The 15,706-nt window shown below is 42.9% G+C and overlaps 1 protein-coding gene across 1 annotated transcript; it reads left to right on the top strand.

The window, feature by feature from the left end:
- The first annotated feature begins 906 nt into the window (after positions 1-906).
- TMC7 (transmembrane channel like 7) lies at positions 907-15,556 on the top strand. The gene is made up of 16 exons (XM_058849814.1): positions 907-1,052; positions 1,205-1,445; positions 3,539-3,684; positions 4,018-4,185; positions 4,374-4,459; positions 4,963-5,108; positions 5,635-5,782; positions 7,221-7,391; positions 8,897-9,054; positions 9,911-10,028; positions 10,694-10,791; positions 11,104-11,287; positions 11,830-11,960; positions 12,219-12,374; positions 13,157-13,235; positions 14,390-15,556. The coding sequence occupies exons 1-16, from the start codon at positions 1,001-1,003 to the stop codon at positions 14,447-14,449; spliced, it is 2,142 nt and encodes a 713-aa protein (XP_058705797.1). The 5' UTR covers positions 907-1,000; the 3' UTR covers positions 14,450-15,556.
- The last annotated feature ends 150 nt before the right edge of the window (positions 15,557-15,706 follow it).

Raw genomic sequence — 15,706 nt, 5'->3', positions numbered from 1 at the left:
ACTTTTTATGGTTCTATTATGAAAACAGATTACCCACATAGATTCTTATTGCTAGCAGTTTGAAGATCACATACCTGAACTGATGACACACAGCTAACAGAAGCATGCTCATTTGTGTCTGATTCAGCATTCTGAAGCCTAGTAATGACTTAGTTTTAAAACTATTGCAGAAAGTGCATGAAGAATGTTCAGAAAAAGCTGGTTATCTTTTAACTATCAGTAGAATAAAGTAAGGAAGGGTAGAAATTATTTTTTCCTCCACCACGTAAGGCTTTTGAGACTTCTAGGGGTATCATTTCCTTATTTGCCACACATGCTATTATATTCAAACAAAAGGCAAGAATTGTTCCAAGAAATAAGTCTCTCTGAGACGTTTACTAGAAGTTCACACGAAACCCACCCTTGCTCTCAGATGGGAAAAAAAAGATTCAACATCTACTGACTTTACTTGCTTCAGTTCACACCAAGTTTTCACATTCAAGAGTAAAGCTGTGTTGTTTCCGCTGCAGCCTGGGCCACTGGATCACAGAATAAGCTGTGAGTTTGGGCTTGTGACCCAATGAGAGTTGACCAAGTATTGGAGTTTGTAAGTTTTTACAGCACCCGACACCAGCACAGGCAGTTAATGCAGACGGAAGACGTTGAAACCAAACTTATTTCCAAGCCAAACGTTGGTGAGAGATGCTCAGCAGCCACAACACCCCCAGCCCCGCACCTGGGGTGCGTGAGCCCCTTCTAGCGGAGACGGTGGGCTGGTGGCAGGAGCCTTTGCACCTTGCCGTGTATCTCCACGGAAAGTTAAAAACCAGCCAGGGGCAAGAGGAACAGAAAGACTCTGATGTCCCCAGAGGCGATCCTGTTGGCTGCGGGCACCTCGGCGGGCGTGGCCCGGGGGAAGGCGGCCCCGGGGCAGCCTCACCCCGCCCGCCTGCCCCGCTCCGGCAGCCGCCGCTCCACGGCCCCGCCGCGCCCGGAAACGGCTCCGGCTTCCCCCGCAGACATGAGCGGGCTGGGGGCTGCCGTGGGGCCGGGCTGGCAGCGGGACAGCGGCGGTGAGGACGCGGGGCAGGCGGGGCGGCGGTTCCCGCAGGTGGCGGGGGATGGAGGGACGGGACGGGAGCGGAGCGGAGGGAGCGGCTCTGCGGGGGCCCGGCTGCCCTGGTGCGGCGACCCCCGACCCGCAGCCCCTGTCTCTCCCTCGCAGGGCTCTTTCTCCTTGCCGAGGAGCCGCACGGCGCCGCACCTGTGGGGTTCCTGCAGGAGCTGCCCAGCTGCCAGTCGATGCGGAGGCGCCGCGGGGACACCCATGGGGACCGGCCGGCCACGCTGGGCACCGCCGGCAGCCGCGGGACCGCGGCCCGGGAGCTGCTGCAGGAGATAGGCGAACTGGCTGGTCGCCCTGCCAGAGAGCACCCAGTGTGCATGGCGAAGAAGAGGAGAATCAGGTTAATCTTCACTCGTTTCTTCCTTGGTTTGTTTTTTGCGTGTTTGTTTTTAAATGACTTTTTCCTAAACACAACCCAGGTGCGCTGGAAAGCTGAAGCAGAACTGGGTTTGGCTGTATCTGTTTCACCCTGTGGCATGTGATTCTGACAAGAAGGTGCCCGAGTGCTCTTGGCAGGCACGAGGGAGTCGCTGACTGGGGGCAGAAGTAGGTTGAATTGGAAGAAATTAGTCGAAACTGAGAATTACCTGTAGCAAACAAACGTGTTTCTCACTGTTTTACGTTTTGATTTTTTGCTGCTTCTTTTTTTCTTTTTCACAAAGGGTTTTGTGCTTTCAAGGGTCCCTGTGAGTTATCTGTATGAACACCCCCGCCGCTGCTATGCGAGTGCTGCTGCTCTTGAGTGTGCTTAGCTGCTCTTAACACAATGCAGTGTGCTCTCTCTGCTGTGGCTCTGTACAGTGGATAGGAAGCTTCCCAGGACCTTTGCTTCTTTTTATCTTCTCCCCCCGGCCCATTCCTTTTTAAATGACTCTTTCCTGTGCGGCGTTCCTGCCCCCCTGGTGGTAACCCCTGAAGGGAGGGATTGCAAAGACCTTGCTTTGCCCCGCCTGGATTTCAGTGGTGGTTGTCTCATATCTCACTGCTGGGCTGAAAGCTGCTGTGAGAACAGAGGATACAGGATGTGGTTTTGCGCTGTCAGAGAACAGCTGCGCCTTTAAATCAGGTACGTTGTAGTTCTAGTTATGAAGCAGGAGAGAGGTAGAAGTACAATTCATGTCTGTTACTCCAGAGAGAACAAGAACTACTCTATTGCAAGAGCAGTGGCAAGCAGCCTGACCCTGGCATTTAACCCTATAGCCTGTACACAGGAAACAATAGAAGATCTAGGTCACGGTAAAGGAAAGTGCTCAATACCTTGAACTTTTATTTGAAGTTGAGTATCTAAAGTTCAGTTCTTAAAGAAAAAGGAACTGGAGGGAGAAGTGGCGTTGCAACGTCCCAGGCTTGTTTACACATGTTAGCACTGAGAAATTCTGGTGGGGCTTCTTGGCACTTCTACAGATTGGTGATCTGCATTTGTGCAGCAGCTGCCAGCACCAAGTGCTTGGCATAAACGTCCTGAGAGCTGAACACTCAACTTCTGTAACTCAGATGAATATGCAGCCCACGCTTCTATTTAAAATGCAAACTGAACATGAGCCAGACAGTTCTGCAGAGTTTTAAAAGCTGCAAACTGCAGCCTGTAGTTTCCACAGAATGAAATCTCTGGAGAGGAGGTGTATTTGCTCTTAAAGCTGAGGTAATCTGCTGCCTGTCTGATTGTTCATATAGGTTTAATTTGACTTCCTGCCAAAATGCTGGAAGGATGTGGGAACAGGCAACACAGAGCACACATGGCAGTGCATCCCTTGGGCACATAAGTCGGGTTGAGTACAAGTCTTTTTAAACTGAAACCTTGGTACCCCAGCACCGTGTCCTCATGGGTACTTACCTAACTGCTGCCCTTCTTCTGTGGTGTCAGAGGCTGGAACAGAATTTGATGCATATGGGTCCATTTTCAAGCAATGTTTCTGTGAAGTTTTGTCTGGTTTAAGGTTTCTTAAAAGAAGCAACAAAATGAAAACTCTGAGACAGTCAGGATTCTACTTGATGGTGTTGCTGACCACACAGCAAATTTTAAAATGCAAATGTATTAATACAGTATGAAAATCCACAAGTGAGTGGTTAAAAATTACAGACAGTGGCATATTCTCAGTTTTTGTTTGCAGCTTGTTATTAGAACAGTGCATCTCCAGAGAAGTTGGCAAAAAATATTTTATTGAATTCATTGAATTGGCAATTTCCAACAAATTTTTCAAAAAGCTGTTGTTTTCAATTGTTGGTTTGGGTTTTTTTTCTCCAAGAGAGGTGAGTGTTTTTCATGAGAAAGCTTGCCCTATTTGAATTAAGTTGATGTTGCCATTACCAGCAGGATCAGACGGGGAGATGTTACTGTAGATATCCCCCTGAAGGCTGCGGGCAGGCTTCATCCTGTTATGTGGAGAGAAAAACTGTTTCTTGTGCTCAGTAACTGTATTTCTTGATTCTTAGGGACTTTCAGCAGGCTGATACAGAGCATTTATCCACATGGAAGTGGAGAAGAACTAGCAGTAAATCATTTAAAAAAGCACTCAGTGAAGTCAAAGGCTTGTCATCTTACCTGGTGCTTTGGCGACATGATATTCACAGCATAGAAGGTATTTCTTGTCTGATGTCCATTTCTCCTCTGGAAAGTTGCTTCTGTTGTTGGCAGTTTTACCTGTGTGTGCATAGTTTCAGATATAACTACATGTGCTTAAGAAGTTACTTTCTTCCTTTATTATTGCTGAATGAAAAATCCATGCTATGGTAGAAGGAAATATATTGGAAAAAATTATTAATATGTCCACCTGAATTTCAGTTATATTGTTAAAAGTCTGTGGTACTTCAAAGTACTTCAGTTCAGTGAAACTGATTTTGTAATCTGCTCTCGCTGTATTTCAAATGGTTTTGTCATCTTAATTATTGACACATGTTTCTTTTATTCCCAGGGAAATTTGGTACTGGCATCCAGTCCTACTTCTCCTTCCTGCGCTTTCTGGTCCTGCTGAACTTTATAATTTTTATCCTGATGTTCAGTGTTGTTATTCTTCCCACCATAATTTATAAATATGGAATATTCAACAGTACCATTGCTTACATTTCTCCAAAGAAGATAGGTAAACATCTTCTCTATGTACAGCTGTTGTAAGATTCCCCTTTTCCATCAGCTTCTTCTCCACCTCCCAGAAAAAAAAAGGAAAGCCTTTTTATAAGAATGTGGCATGTTTGAATTAACATGATCTTTCAGTTCAGTGGGCATTACCATTTGAGTGACTTTTCATGCCTTTTTTTTTTTTTTTGTCAGAGGATGTCTGCACAATTTATGAACCTAGTGGTAATAAGGGACTTGTTTACTTCTATACTTACCTCAAAGATTTGCTCAGTGGCACTGTAAGTAATTTTTTTTTTTTCTCATGTAGCATTAAAAATGTAAAAAAAAAAAAACAAAAAACTACTTTTGGAATGAAAATTGAAAATTTTGAGAAATGGTAAGGCGTATGCATCAGTGGGGTATGTTATCTCTGAGAAAGGCAGTTTTCAAACTGACTTTTACTGAGCGACCACAAGGCCTGGTTGGCCACGTGCTGCAGCCTGTGCCTCTCCTCCCCAGCTGCTACCCCTTATTATTCTGGAGCACACTGCCTATTGTGCTCTCTGTGTAGGGTCCCAGTGTCTGTGTCCTACAGCTCTGATTGGAGAGGGGAGGGATTTTAAGCACACAGTGCCTGCATTACAGCTTGGTAGAGGCAATGGCAGTGTTTAGAAGCTACAGACTTGTAGCTTGCTGGGGGCCCTAATTTTAAATTTACGACACGATTGCTTATTGCTAGGTTGGATTTAATGGGGCAGTTGTTGCTGCTGTTACAGATTCTATTTCAACTTCATTTTCACAGGGATTCCTTGAAGTGACAAGTTTGCTTTATGGCTATTATTCAATAGATGCTGCATGGCTCAGTGTCAAGAAGTACAACTTGCCTCTTGCATATCTACTGGCTACATTTGTCTACCTTGCCTTAAGTTTCCTCTGGATTATAAAGAGGTAAAGATGTTGGTGTTGTTTTTTTTACTGTTACTTGTTGCACAGTTTACATTGTATTCCTGCTTGAAGGAACATGCTGTATTCTGGAGCTGTTTATGTGGAAATGGGGAGTCTTTTGCCCGACCATGCCGTACCGCAGAAGCCTTTGGTGTGCTTGGGAAAAAGCAAACAATTTGAAGTATCAGTTTTTCATATGTATACATAAGCAGAAGCCCCTCAACGATACTGAATTTGTTGGATTTTCTTTAGGGGATTTTGGTGGAGTTTTATTTGTGCTGTCTCAGTTTCCTTTGCTGTGTCTGGGTGAGGTGAGAAGGAGTGACTGTGAAGTGCAGGTGGGAATAACCTGTATCAGTCAGGGTCAGCTGCTGCAGAATTTCACACTGAAAGTGTCCCAGACACTGGCTGGCACTAAGAAAGGTGACAGTTTGCTCACAGAGTGGCTCATTTGCTCTTTGATCAGCCAGGTTGCTTGTGTGTATTTTTCCAGTGCATAAAATACATTTTCCCATGAATTTTTCTCTAGGTCTGTGGATGGCTTTAAGCACAACTTAGTGCATGATGCAGATCCATTTCAGAGTTACTGTAACAAAGTCTTTGCAGGCTGGGACTTCTGCATTACAGATCCAAGTGCAGCCCGGCTGAAACATCGCAGCTTGCAATATGAGCTCCAGGTGAGTAACTTCTTTTTGTGATTATGGTTTCATACAGCTAAGATGGCAGAAAAAGAGATATGTGTAATTTTGCAGATAAGGGAATAAAGTTAAGAAAGATTGAAGTAGCTTGTTTTGAGGGTGCAGCCCACATACCCTTGCATGCTTTCTAGGTAGCTGGAGTTGTGTGCAAAGTGAGAAGGCACAATGTTGTACCCTTCCCCCATCCACTGGGGACCGACGCCAGCCTGTTAGCTGCTTGTCTTATCTGCCTCTTCCTCACACTCCAGTCCTGCTTCCTGTGTTAGTTTCTGCATAGTCCAACAGGAAAAGCTGTCCCAGCCACAGGCAGAACCCTGCAGGAATCAGTTTGAGTGTCCTGGGGTTTAAGTGTACAGTGCAGTAATCAGTAGTTTGTGGAGAAATAAAACTCAGATTGTGCTCTTTGTACTGTTTGAGAGTATTGTTGCTGTAAGAAGACACTGAAAGCTTTTCACTAGGTATCTGGCATACATGCACATACAAACTGCTGATGCAGCTATAGATTTCCCAAATCATAAAGCTCTGAAAAGAGTCTGAAAGGCTCTTTTGGTAAAACAAGGACCTTCTTTTTGTTCTCTGTACACTGGAAGCAGAGATTTGTGTAGTGAAAAAATTACCTTTGAGAAGATGCTTCCACTTCAAACCACAAAGCAGTAATTACAGAGTTCATAAATCACAGTGAGTTGCTTTCTGCTCTAGTGAAGTTCACTGGAACTCCTTTTTTCATCATAGAATCAGAACCTCCTTCACTTGCTACTCTTTTGCCTCCAGAACACACATCTTAGAAGAACTAGCTCCTTAATATTACTGTTTGATGGACATAAGTCCTCAGAAAATACACTCACTTGGGTGTTAACGTGGGTTTTCCCAGGTTAAACTGTCTTCACAAGAGATAATGTATTTTCATTTCAGTTAGGTGAAATACACCAAGTTTGCATGACAAGCTGCTCAAGACTGTACTTTCTTTCAGTGCCATCCCCCAATTTGCTTCACAAAGAGTAAAAGGAATTTTGAGCCATAGTAGTGAGGGCTGGGTACTTACCTGCAGAAGTAATGAGATGAGTGACTGGTTTACCCATTTCAGAATTTAGTATCAAGATGAGCTCAGTCTCTCTCAAGAACAGGCAAACTGTCTGTCTTCAAGGAAATGTGTTACTGATACAGTAGAGATAAGATGATTGCAGGACACTTTTCTTTGGCTACAGAGCCCTCAGCTTGAGGAGGCTGAGCACACAGGGGATTCCATTCCTGCATGGAGCTGTTTTGTCAAAGGAAAGACAAAAAAAAGTTCTGTGTACTTGGGCGGCTGCTGGAGTAGAACAGGCTACAGATTTGCATTTCTCAGGGGTAGAAGACGTGGTGTTTAGTGTTGTATGCTGCACCAAAAAACTGCATCTCTTTTCTCTTTCCTTTGTAGACAGACTTACAGGAAGAAAAACTGAAGCAAAAAATAGCTGAGAGGACAATGGGAGAAAAGCTACGCATCTATTCTCTGAGAATATTTATAAATATAATTGTCATTGCCATTTTATCAGGATGTTTTTACTCTATTTATAGAGTAACTGTCTTCTCTCAAGAAAACTCCAATGTGAGTATAAGAAATGACACTAGGACAGATTTGGTGAAGGCTGGTGATTACAGCAAGAGGAACTATTGTGAAAGAGTCAAGTATCTTAATATAGCACTTTTCATGCAGGGATCTGAAAATGCTTTCTAGACTTGCAATTTTTTTTAGTAGATGAGAGCAAGAAAGGTCAAGAACCATGAGCCAAAAAAGCCTCCCCAGTAATGTCTCCCGTTGCTGCAGAGGCTTCAGTGTGGAGTGCCTTGGAGCTGGTAAAAAGAACAGCCCTCACTACCCTTCCCTTGTAACTGTGCTCACCTCACTGTGATCTGCTGGGTCTGGGCAGTGAACTGCCTGGGAGAAGTGACCTGCTTAAACCAAACTTCATCAGTTTCACATGATTTGGTTCACTGTCAACTGCAAAAATGCACTTCAGGAGAAGACAGAGTGAACATTATGGTCTGTCTTGTGGCATGAGTTACCACTGTGTGGGGAAACAGGAAGGCTTTGAACACAGCAGTTTTCAGAAGCAAAGGTTCCTTCATCACTAGAAGAAAGGATCAGGTTGGGTGGGTTTCACCTCCAGCAGGATAAGCAGATCGAAAGAGTGGTTCAGAAGCAGAACAAAGCAGACAAGCTTCTGGTTGTTCTGTTGACAGCCTCACAAGAGTAATTGACTTCTCTGTAGGACCCCAGGATTTGATTTGTCTGGTAGAAATGGGGACCACAATTTTTCTCTCCCCTGTGTAAGTTGCTGGTGTGATGGACTTAGCTGTTCACAAGGAAAGTTGTGCTCATGGTGGGCCTAACTCTGAATTTTTGTAAACTGCCAGGATTGCACAGACAGAAGCAGGAAATGGGGCCTAAATGAGTTTTTATGTCAGAGGTATTGTTTGAGGGCAGAGAAGAGGACCGGACAACACTGAACAACTTCAAGAACAGCTTCACTTACTGTGGGCTTTAAGTAGAAGGGTTGATAACTTGACCTTGTCTTAATGAGCAGTTAGAGGAGCTTGTCAGGATGGTAGGAAAGTCAGGGAAGCTGCTTGGCTCCAGAATAAAGAATAAGTTAAAAAGTTAAAAAGTTAACTGCACTTGGAATAGTTGTAAAACGTAGCCTTGGTGCTGGCTAGTAACAGTCATACACAAACCTTGATGAGTTGAACCTCTAAACAGGAGCTTTGAGCAGGGGAGGGAGTTCCTGGTAAAGAGAGCAGGAAAAAGCAAGGGTGTGTAGCAGCAAACTGCAGAGATAGCAGTGACCAGGCTTGTATAAAGAATAGATATTTGTTTTCTGTGAAACTTGCTTGTCTAGAGGTATTCAGAATCAGCCCTGGGTTTGCCATTCATGTTACACCTGCTGTTGATTCCTATTGCCTGGTGCAAATGTCAGTGGAGGGTGAAGCCGGAGAGTAAAAGCTGCTGCCTGAATCCTGAACACAAGGCAGGCTGGTGTGTAGCTGGAGACAGCAAGCTCAGGAAGGTGTGTTTCTCTAAGCATTATGTTTCTCTCATCTCTTCTTCTGCAGAACATTAACAATGTGAACTCCCAGGTTAATCTCTTAGTCCAGTATTTGCCTTCAATGGTGATCACACTGGCCAACTTCATTGGTCCTCTGATCTTCTCATTTCTCATTGGATTTGAAGACTATACTCCAGCTTTTGAAATCAAACTGACACTCTTGAGGTAAAGATGCTTTTATTGTGGCCTTTGATGTTTCAACAGTTTGTTCTTGGTAGGATAAATATATTGTAAACTGAAACATCAGAAAGCAGAGAAGTTGGCACTGGAAACCAGGGAGGCATTGTTTGGCCAATGTTTAGTAGGAAACTTTAAAGCCGGGAACAATATGTTTTGATGACAGTGTAGTGCAATCATCTCAGTGTCCAAGTTTTTGTCTTGGTCCCATTTAGCTGTGTGGTCTGGACATCTTCAACCTGAATAAATAGTCAGTAGAGGACTTGTGGCTGCAGAACTGTGGACTCGCTGCTTTTGCACAGCAGTTCCCTGAATGAGCAAATCTGTGTGTACAGCAGTGACTGGAAGCACAGCTTTGCTCAAGGCAGGAGTTAAAAGTTTCGGGAAAAAAGATACTTCGGTGTAAGAGCTGGTGTTTGATTGCTTAAAGCAGTAAGATCTGGGTTGAAGCACCTGAACTCTGCAAGTCCGTGCTTTGTATTTCTGATTTGGCCAAGTGCCTCAGAAGGTCTGAAGCTACACACAGTGGAAATGCTGCACACAGAACTGTACCTGAGGGAATTGCAACCCATTGCAGCTTCAAGATCTGCAACTGAAAGGACTGCTCTAGGAATGCTACTGGGAAAAGAAACAAGGGACTGTAGCCTAAATCTGGGAAGGTCAAAAGCAATTTTAACTTACTACTAAGGAAAGAAATGTGTTATTATCTGGCTGACTGCCCTGTTAAAGGTCTGCATGACCATTGTTTGTTTTAAGGCTTCCTTGGACACCTGTACAAGGTGAGCCAAGTGTTAACATGGAAATTTTTTGGCATGTTTGAAGTTAAGTTTTGCCTTTCTTCCAGGTGTGTCTTCGTGCGGTTGGCCAATATTGCTGTTCTCTTGTTCTCACTGTGGAGTCAGATCTCGAACTGTGGCAGTGACAAGTGTAAGCCCTGTGGATACAATTACAAACTCTATCCTGTAAGCAGATTTATCTTGGTCATTAATCATCTGAGCTTGTGAACAGAGATTTGTTTTCCATGAGAGCTGCTTGTCTAGAGGTGTTCAGTATCAGCCCTGGGGTTGCCGTTCATGCTATACGTGGTGTTGATTCCCACTGGTCAGTGCAAACTAGTACAGTTGTTACACATGTATCCTTTGTTCATCTAAAACTCGGATTAGAATTAGTCCAGGGGCAGATGATTCCTTAGCACAGACTTTCTGTCCTCCATGAGGATTGTCTGAGGTAGCTGTGTTTTGGAGACCTTGTACTACTGCCTTTTGCAGCACTAAGGCAAATGGGTTTTCCTAAAAAAAAAAAAAAAAAAAAAACCAAACAAACAAACCACCTGAAAAAACCACCCAACCAACCAACAAAAACCCCCAACCACCAAAACCAAACCAAACCCACCCAGCCACCCTCCACCTCACAGAAAAAACCCAAAATCAAAACAAAAAACAAACAAAAAAAAAAGTGAAAAGCTTGGCTCAGGAACTTTGAAACACTTGAATATTTTAGAAATCTGAGTTAATAGCATTTGAACTTCATGATGCTAACTGTGATGGTTATTGCTTTTGTGATAGACAGATTTTTCACTTTTTTTTTTTAGACTGCTAATCTTGTTTATCCTGACTTGTTTTTATAGTGCTGGGAATCTGATGTTGGGCAAGAAATGTACAAACTGATGATATTTGATTTTATTGTAATTATTGCTGTGGCCCTGTTTGTGGACTTCCCTAGAAAGTATGTATCTCTGCTTTTTGAGCATATTTTTACAAATGACATATGAAACACATTTTCTTTCTTCTAAATTCCCCATATTTCTAACCAAATTACTAGTTTTAAAATAAAGCATAAACATATTTCTGGTGGCTTGAGCACCTATTTGCTATTCAGATGTCTGTACAGGTTTTAATATTTGAGAGCTTTTTTCTTCAGACATTTTCTATTATGTTGCTAATGCTTAAATGCTAAGTTCTATGTGTTTCAAATGTGTTAGAATGCAACAAGGCTCTACAACTTCAATTTGGGACTAACAATATTCTTTGGTTTCAGGTTGTTAGTTACTCACTGCTCTTGCAAACTGATTCAGTGGTTTGGATATAAGGAATTTGAAATTTCTGACAATGTTCTGGAAATAATTTATGGGCAGACTATTTGCTGGATTGGAACCTTCTTTTCACCACTTCTCCCTGCAATAGCAACTATAAAATATTTCATCATCTTCTATGTTAAAAAGGTAATAAAAGCATGTGGTTGATAAAGGACTGAGTACTAGCAACACAGCTTAGAGCTTGGACAAAATTTTGCAAAACTGTTAAAAGTTTGGGAGCAAAATGGAAAATCCAAGCTGGGTTGGATGTTCATGTGATTTCTGACTATCAGAAGTTTTGCTCAGTGACCACACAGCTCCTTCTGTGCATCCAATTCTTGCTGATACTTTAGGTCTTGCAAGAGGGGATGTATCCAGTGCAGATGTGCGGGACAAAGCCAATGGCAGCGCCATGGATCATACATTGAATTGTTGTGTCCGTTGACTCTGTGCAAGTGTGTGAGGTCCTCCAGATCAAATTCTAACACAAATTAGGAGATGTTGACTTGTACCAAAATGTGAGGCAATCTTGTCTTAGCCCTTCTCGGCCCATGCACATCAAAGGAAGTGGTTGTGTGGTAGCTGGCAGCACGTTTGAGAATGGAAGATCCTGTTGCTGTGGGAAGTATATTTGGATGTCTGTCTCTGCAGATGTACTGGTAACAGTTTTACTCACCTTGCCTCTTCAGATTGTTCTGATAAACACATGCAAACCTGCAGCAAGGCCTGTAAGGGCATCAAGTTCCAACTTTTTCTTTCTGGTGGTGCTGTTGATTGGGCTCCTCTTGGCTTTTATCCCTCTGGGAGTCAGCATAGCACAGTAAGTGACAGTTTGAAGTTCTGTGAAGTTAATCCTTGTGCTAAGGATGTCAGTTCTGTAAAAGCAGACACACAACTTTAGAATGATTAATAGAATATATAGGGTATAACACATAAACTTATAGCTTAGTTGATATAAACAAAAATTACAATTTTTTAAACATAAAGCACTTTTATTGAATCCCCAAATGGGTGCTGGTCTTGTGCTGGATTATTTTATGTTTTGGTATAACATCTTTCTATTCTGCTTCTTTGACAGTATCCCCTCTTCCAAGGCATGTGGGCCATTCAGGAATTTTAACACTTCATGGGAAGTTATTCCAGATACAGTACTTCAGTTTCCAACACCTCTGCCGCAGATCCTTTTTGGCATGGCATCAGAAGCCTTTGCAGTTCCTTTTTTTGTGATCCTTTGGTGAGTAGTGGAGACCTCATTCACTTATGCTGCTTCATTTCCTTGCTTAGTGAATGCATACCAAGCATCTATTAGACCAGATTGTCCATTTGCAGTCAAAAGCATCAAAACCCATATGAATCCTCAGCCCTTAGGTATTTGCCCATGTGTTCACACTCATCAGCTTTGTTCCATTTCCTCTTGCACATCCCGTACTCAACAGCGTCCTTCTCAGAAATGTCAACTGTGAATCCTCTGCAAATTAGTACAGTAAGCCCCGTGATCACAATTCCTATCCATAAACCCCAGTCTGAAAAAACAAATAAAACTCCCAAAACAGTCAATCTGTAAGATGAAATTCAATGTAGAATCATAGAATTTTTAAGGTTGGATGTCACCTGTAGAGAGAATCTAACCCTACTCTCCTATTCAAATCAGGGTTAAGTAGAGCAGGAACCATACCCAGTTAGATTTTCAGTATCTCCAGAGATATGGAGACTCCACAACACTTTGTTCCAGTGTCTGGTCAGTCTTCCAACAAAAAATGGTTTATTTTTTTCCTTTAGTTTAAATTGAGGGTTTTTTTTGAGTTTAAATTTCAGTTTAACTAAACTGGTTGCAAATTTTGGAGCCTTATTACCTGATGATTTCTAAAACCTCTATGCTTGAAAAACCTTGTGGCTTATTTTGGGCTCCATCCTGCCCCTCCTTCTGTAGCACACGTTTATGTGTTCTCCTGAACTGAACTTGTTATTATGTACTTTGGAAATCTCAAGTCCTCCCTTTTTGTTTGTTATTTACAGCATCATTATGTTCTATGTTATTGCCTTGGCTCAAGCACACAAACGAGTGGTTGAACAGCTGAGAGAGCAACTGGTCTTGGTAAGATCTGACCCAACACTTTATTGACACAACAAAAAGAGAACTTCAGAGATACAGAAATGAAGCATGCAGAGGAATATTGGTTTTCGTAGTCTCCTGGGTATTTGGTGTTTGCTACAGCCAGTGAAGGATGTTTACAAATTACCCAGAAAAAATTGCCAAAGCATTGTGGTGTTTCTCAGTGGAGTTGATTTTCTTTCAGCTGCAACTAGAACAAGGTCTGGTTATATCAGGCAGCACACATGCAAGAGATATGTCCCTGAGAAGCTGTGTCCCTGTTTTTCATCTGTTGCCTTGTTTAAATCCACTTATCTGCATGGGTTTTTTTTCTGTCAAAGAAGAACCTGAATCCTGTGTTTCCTGTGCCCTCTACCATCTTGCACAACCTCTACTTCTGTTTTCTTCTCTGCCCTCACAAACAGGCACCCAACTCCCTACTCTTCCCTCCAGGCCTGTATTTCTACTGCATCTTTTCTGGTCTTGCTCTTGAGCATAGGCCCAGAGCTGCTTGAGCAGGTACTGAAAGTGAAACAAGTCACCACTAATCAGCCCTTTGGAGAAGGGTGCCAGTGCAGAAATGCTGCTTTGTGGCCATCAAAAGCCACTGCCAGGTTTGGCTGCATTTGTGTGCTGTGGTCTGACAAGCTGCTGGAGTCAGAACTCAGCCTCAATAGTGAGATTTCTCACTTTCTTATGAAATAGTGCATTTCTTGGTATGTTCTTTTAGATATGGCATTTAACAACCTGTGTGCAGAAAAACACTGCTGGGGGAAGATTTTTGAGGAGTGAGGAATTTAGGAACAAAAGCCTTCCTGCTTTTTGAAGGGTTCACAAATCAGCTGCTAATTCTGAAAATTTTTTCGTGCTTTTTGTTTTTGTTTGCTTGCTCTTGTTCAGCTTCCTGGAAGCATGTTTTTAAATTTTGAGGTGTGTGAGATGTTTTTACTAAGCTCAATGCAGAACTGTTAATGTGTGACTTGAGGTGAGATAAATTAAGTCAAGGCCACTGTAAACTTGAAATTGTTCAGGCAGTCAAGAGTGTGCTGGGGGAGTACAATGTGGTGAGTGCACCTATTACTAATGAAAAAATGAGCTGTTGTAGATGACTTATATTAACACTGCTCATGTGGATCATACTTATTCTGTCTTTCCAGGCGAGTCGTGACAAGATGTTCCTGATCAGAAAGATAACAGAAGCTCAGAGGTATCCTTGAAAACCACGCAAGCCAGAAGAACTTGACTTCCTTAAATTCCCAGAACAAGAAGATAACAGCAGAAGCATTTGCAGCTTCTGAAAACTGAGCAGCTGACTGGCACCCTGGGACTGTGCTCTGTGGAATGGGTGCTTGTGGTCTGAGTCTTTCTTGTTTAAGTTAGTGGGGCTTAAAGTTTCCAAAACTTGGAAATTCAGCTGATTTATACTGTGTTAGAGCTGTTCAAAAAAGGATACTTTAACGCTGATATAGCTTCAGGGTTGTTAGGATTTTTTTACATCCCTATTTTTTCAGGGAGTTTGGGTAAAATATGATCAGAACTGAAACTCTTTTGTACTGTTTTTACAAATTATGCTGTAAGAATCACGAGAGACGGGAAAGGTATGGTTTTACATGTTTTCAAAGCCTTTCATTTGTTTTGGTTTTAAAAATAATTATGTGTGGAAGCATTTTTAAATAGTGCATAGGAAAAGAAAATATGGCATGGGTTTGAGATCAGTTTTCCTCATATTTTGAGAGGTGAGGGTTTGCTATTTATGCTGCTCTGAAGCAGCAAGAGCAGTTGAGCACTGGATAACTGGTCACAAAATGCTTCAGAGAAAACAAGCTGATAAAAGAGCTCTGAATAAACACTCTGGGTAGGAAAAAGCCAGCAGGCACAGCACTGCTGGGGCACCAGCCTTGCTGCTGTGGAGGAGCCTTTCTTTTTTTTTTTAATGTTGTAAGTCATTATTATTTGTGTTTTATTCTTGTATGAACATTTTGACTACTGTTCTATGTGTTCTAAAATGTGAATATTTGAGAGTTAAATTATTGGTTCGTGATACTGTGTGTCAGTACGCTTTAATTTCACATTTCCTCTCTCTTACCTGAGCTGCTGGGACCATGTGTCTCAGAGAGCCGTGTGTTCCTGTAGGCTACTACAGTCCTTTATTTAAAGATTGTGGTTAAGGATTTTCTGTACAAAACTGCGTTTATTGTTTGAAATCTGCCTTAGTCCGCTCTTAGTTAATATGAGACAGTATCCTTTTGATGTGATGCTTTGGAAGGTTTTCTGTGTCCATCTGAACGAAATGAAGCAGCAATAAACGCTATTTTGTTTACGGTCCGTCCTGGCGCGTTCGCTGCTGTGGGGCCGGCCTGGGGCCGCCTCCGCCCGCCCTCAGCGCTCCCGCCCGCCCTCAGCGCTCCCGCCGCAGTTCCCGCCTCTCCCGCCAGGGGCCGCCCTCGTTCCCACGGCAACCAGGACGCGGGCTT

Source organism: Poecile atricapillus, chromosome 14, assembly GCF_030490865.1.
Source record: "Poecile atricapillus isolate bPoeAtr1 chromosome 14, bPoeAtr1.hap1, whole genome shotgun sequence".
Taxonomy (NCBI): Eukaryota; Metazoa; Chordata; class Aves; order Passeriformes; family Paridae; genus Poecile; species Poecile atricapillus.
The sequence above is the reverse complement of the archived record's forward strand: the minus strand, read 5'-3'. Positions and strand labels throughout refer to the sequence as shown.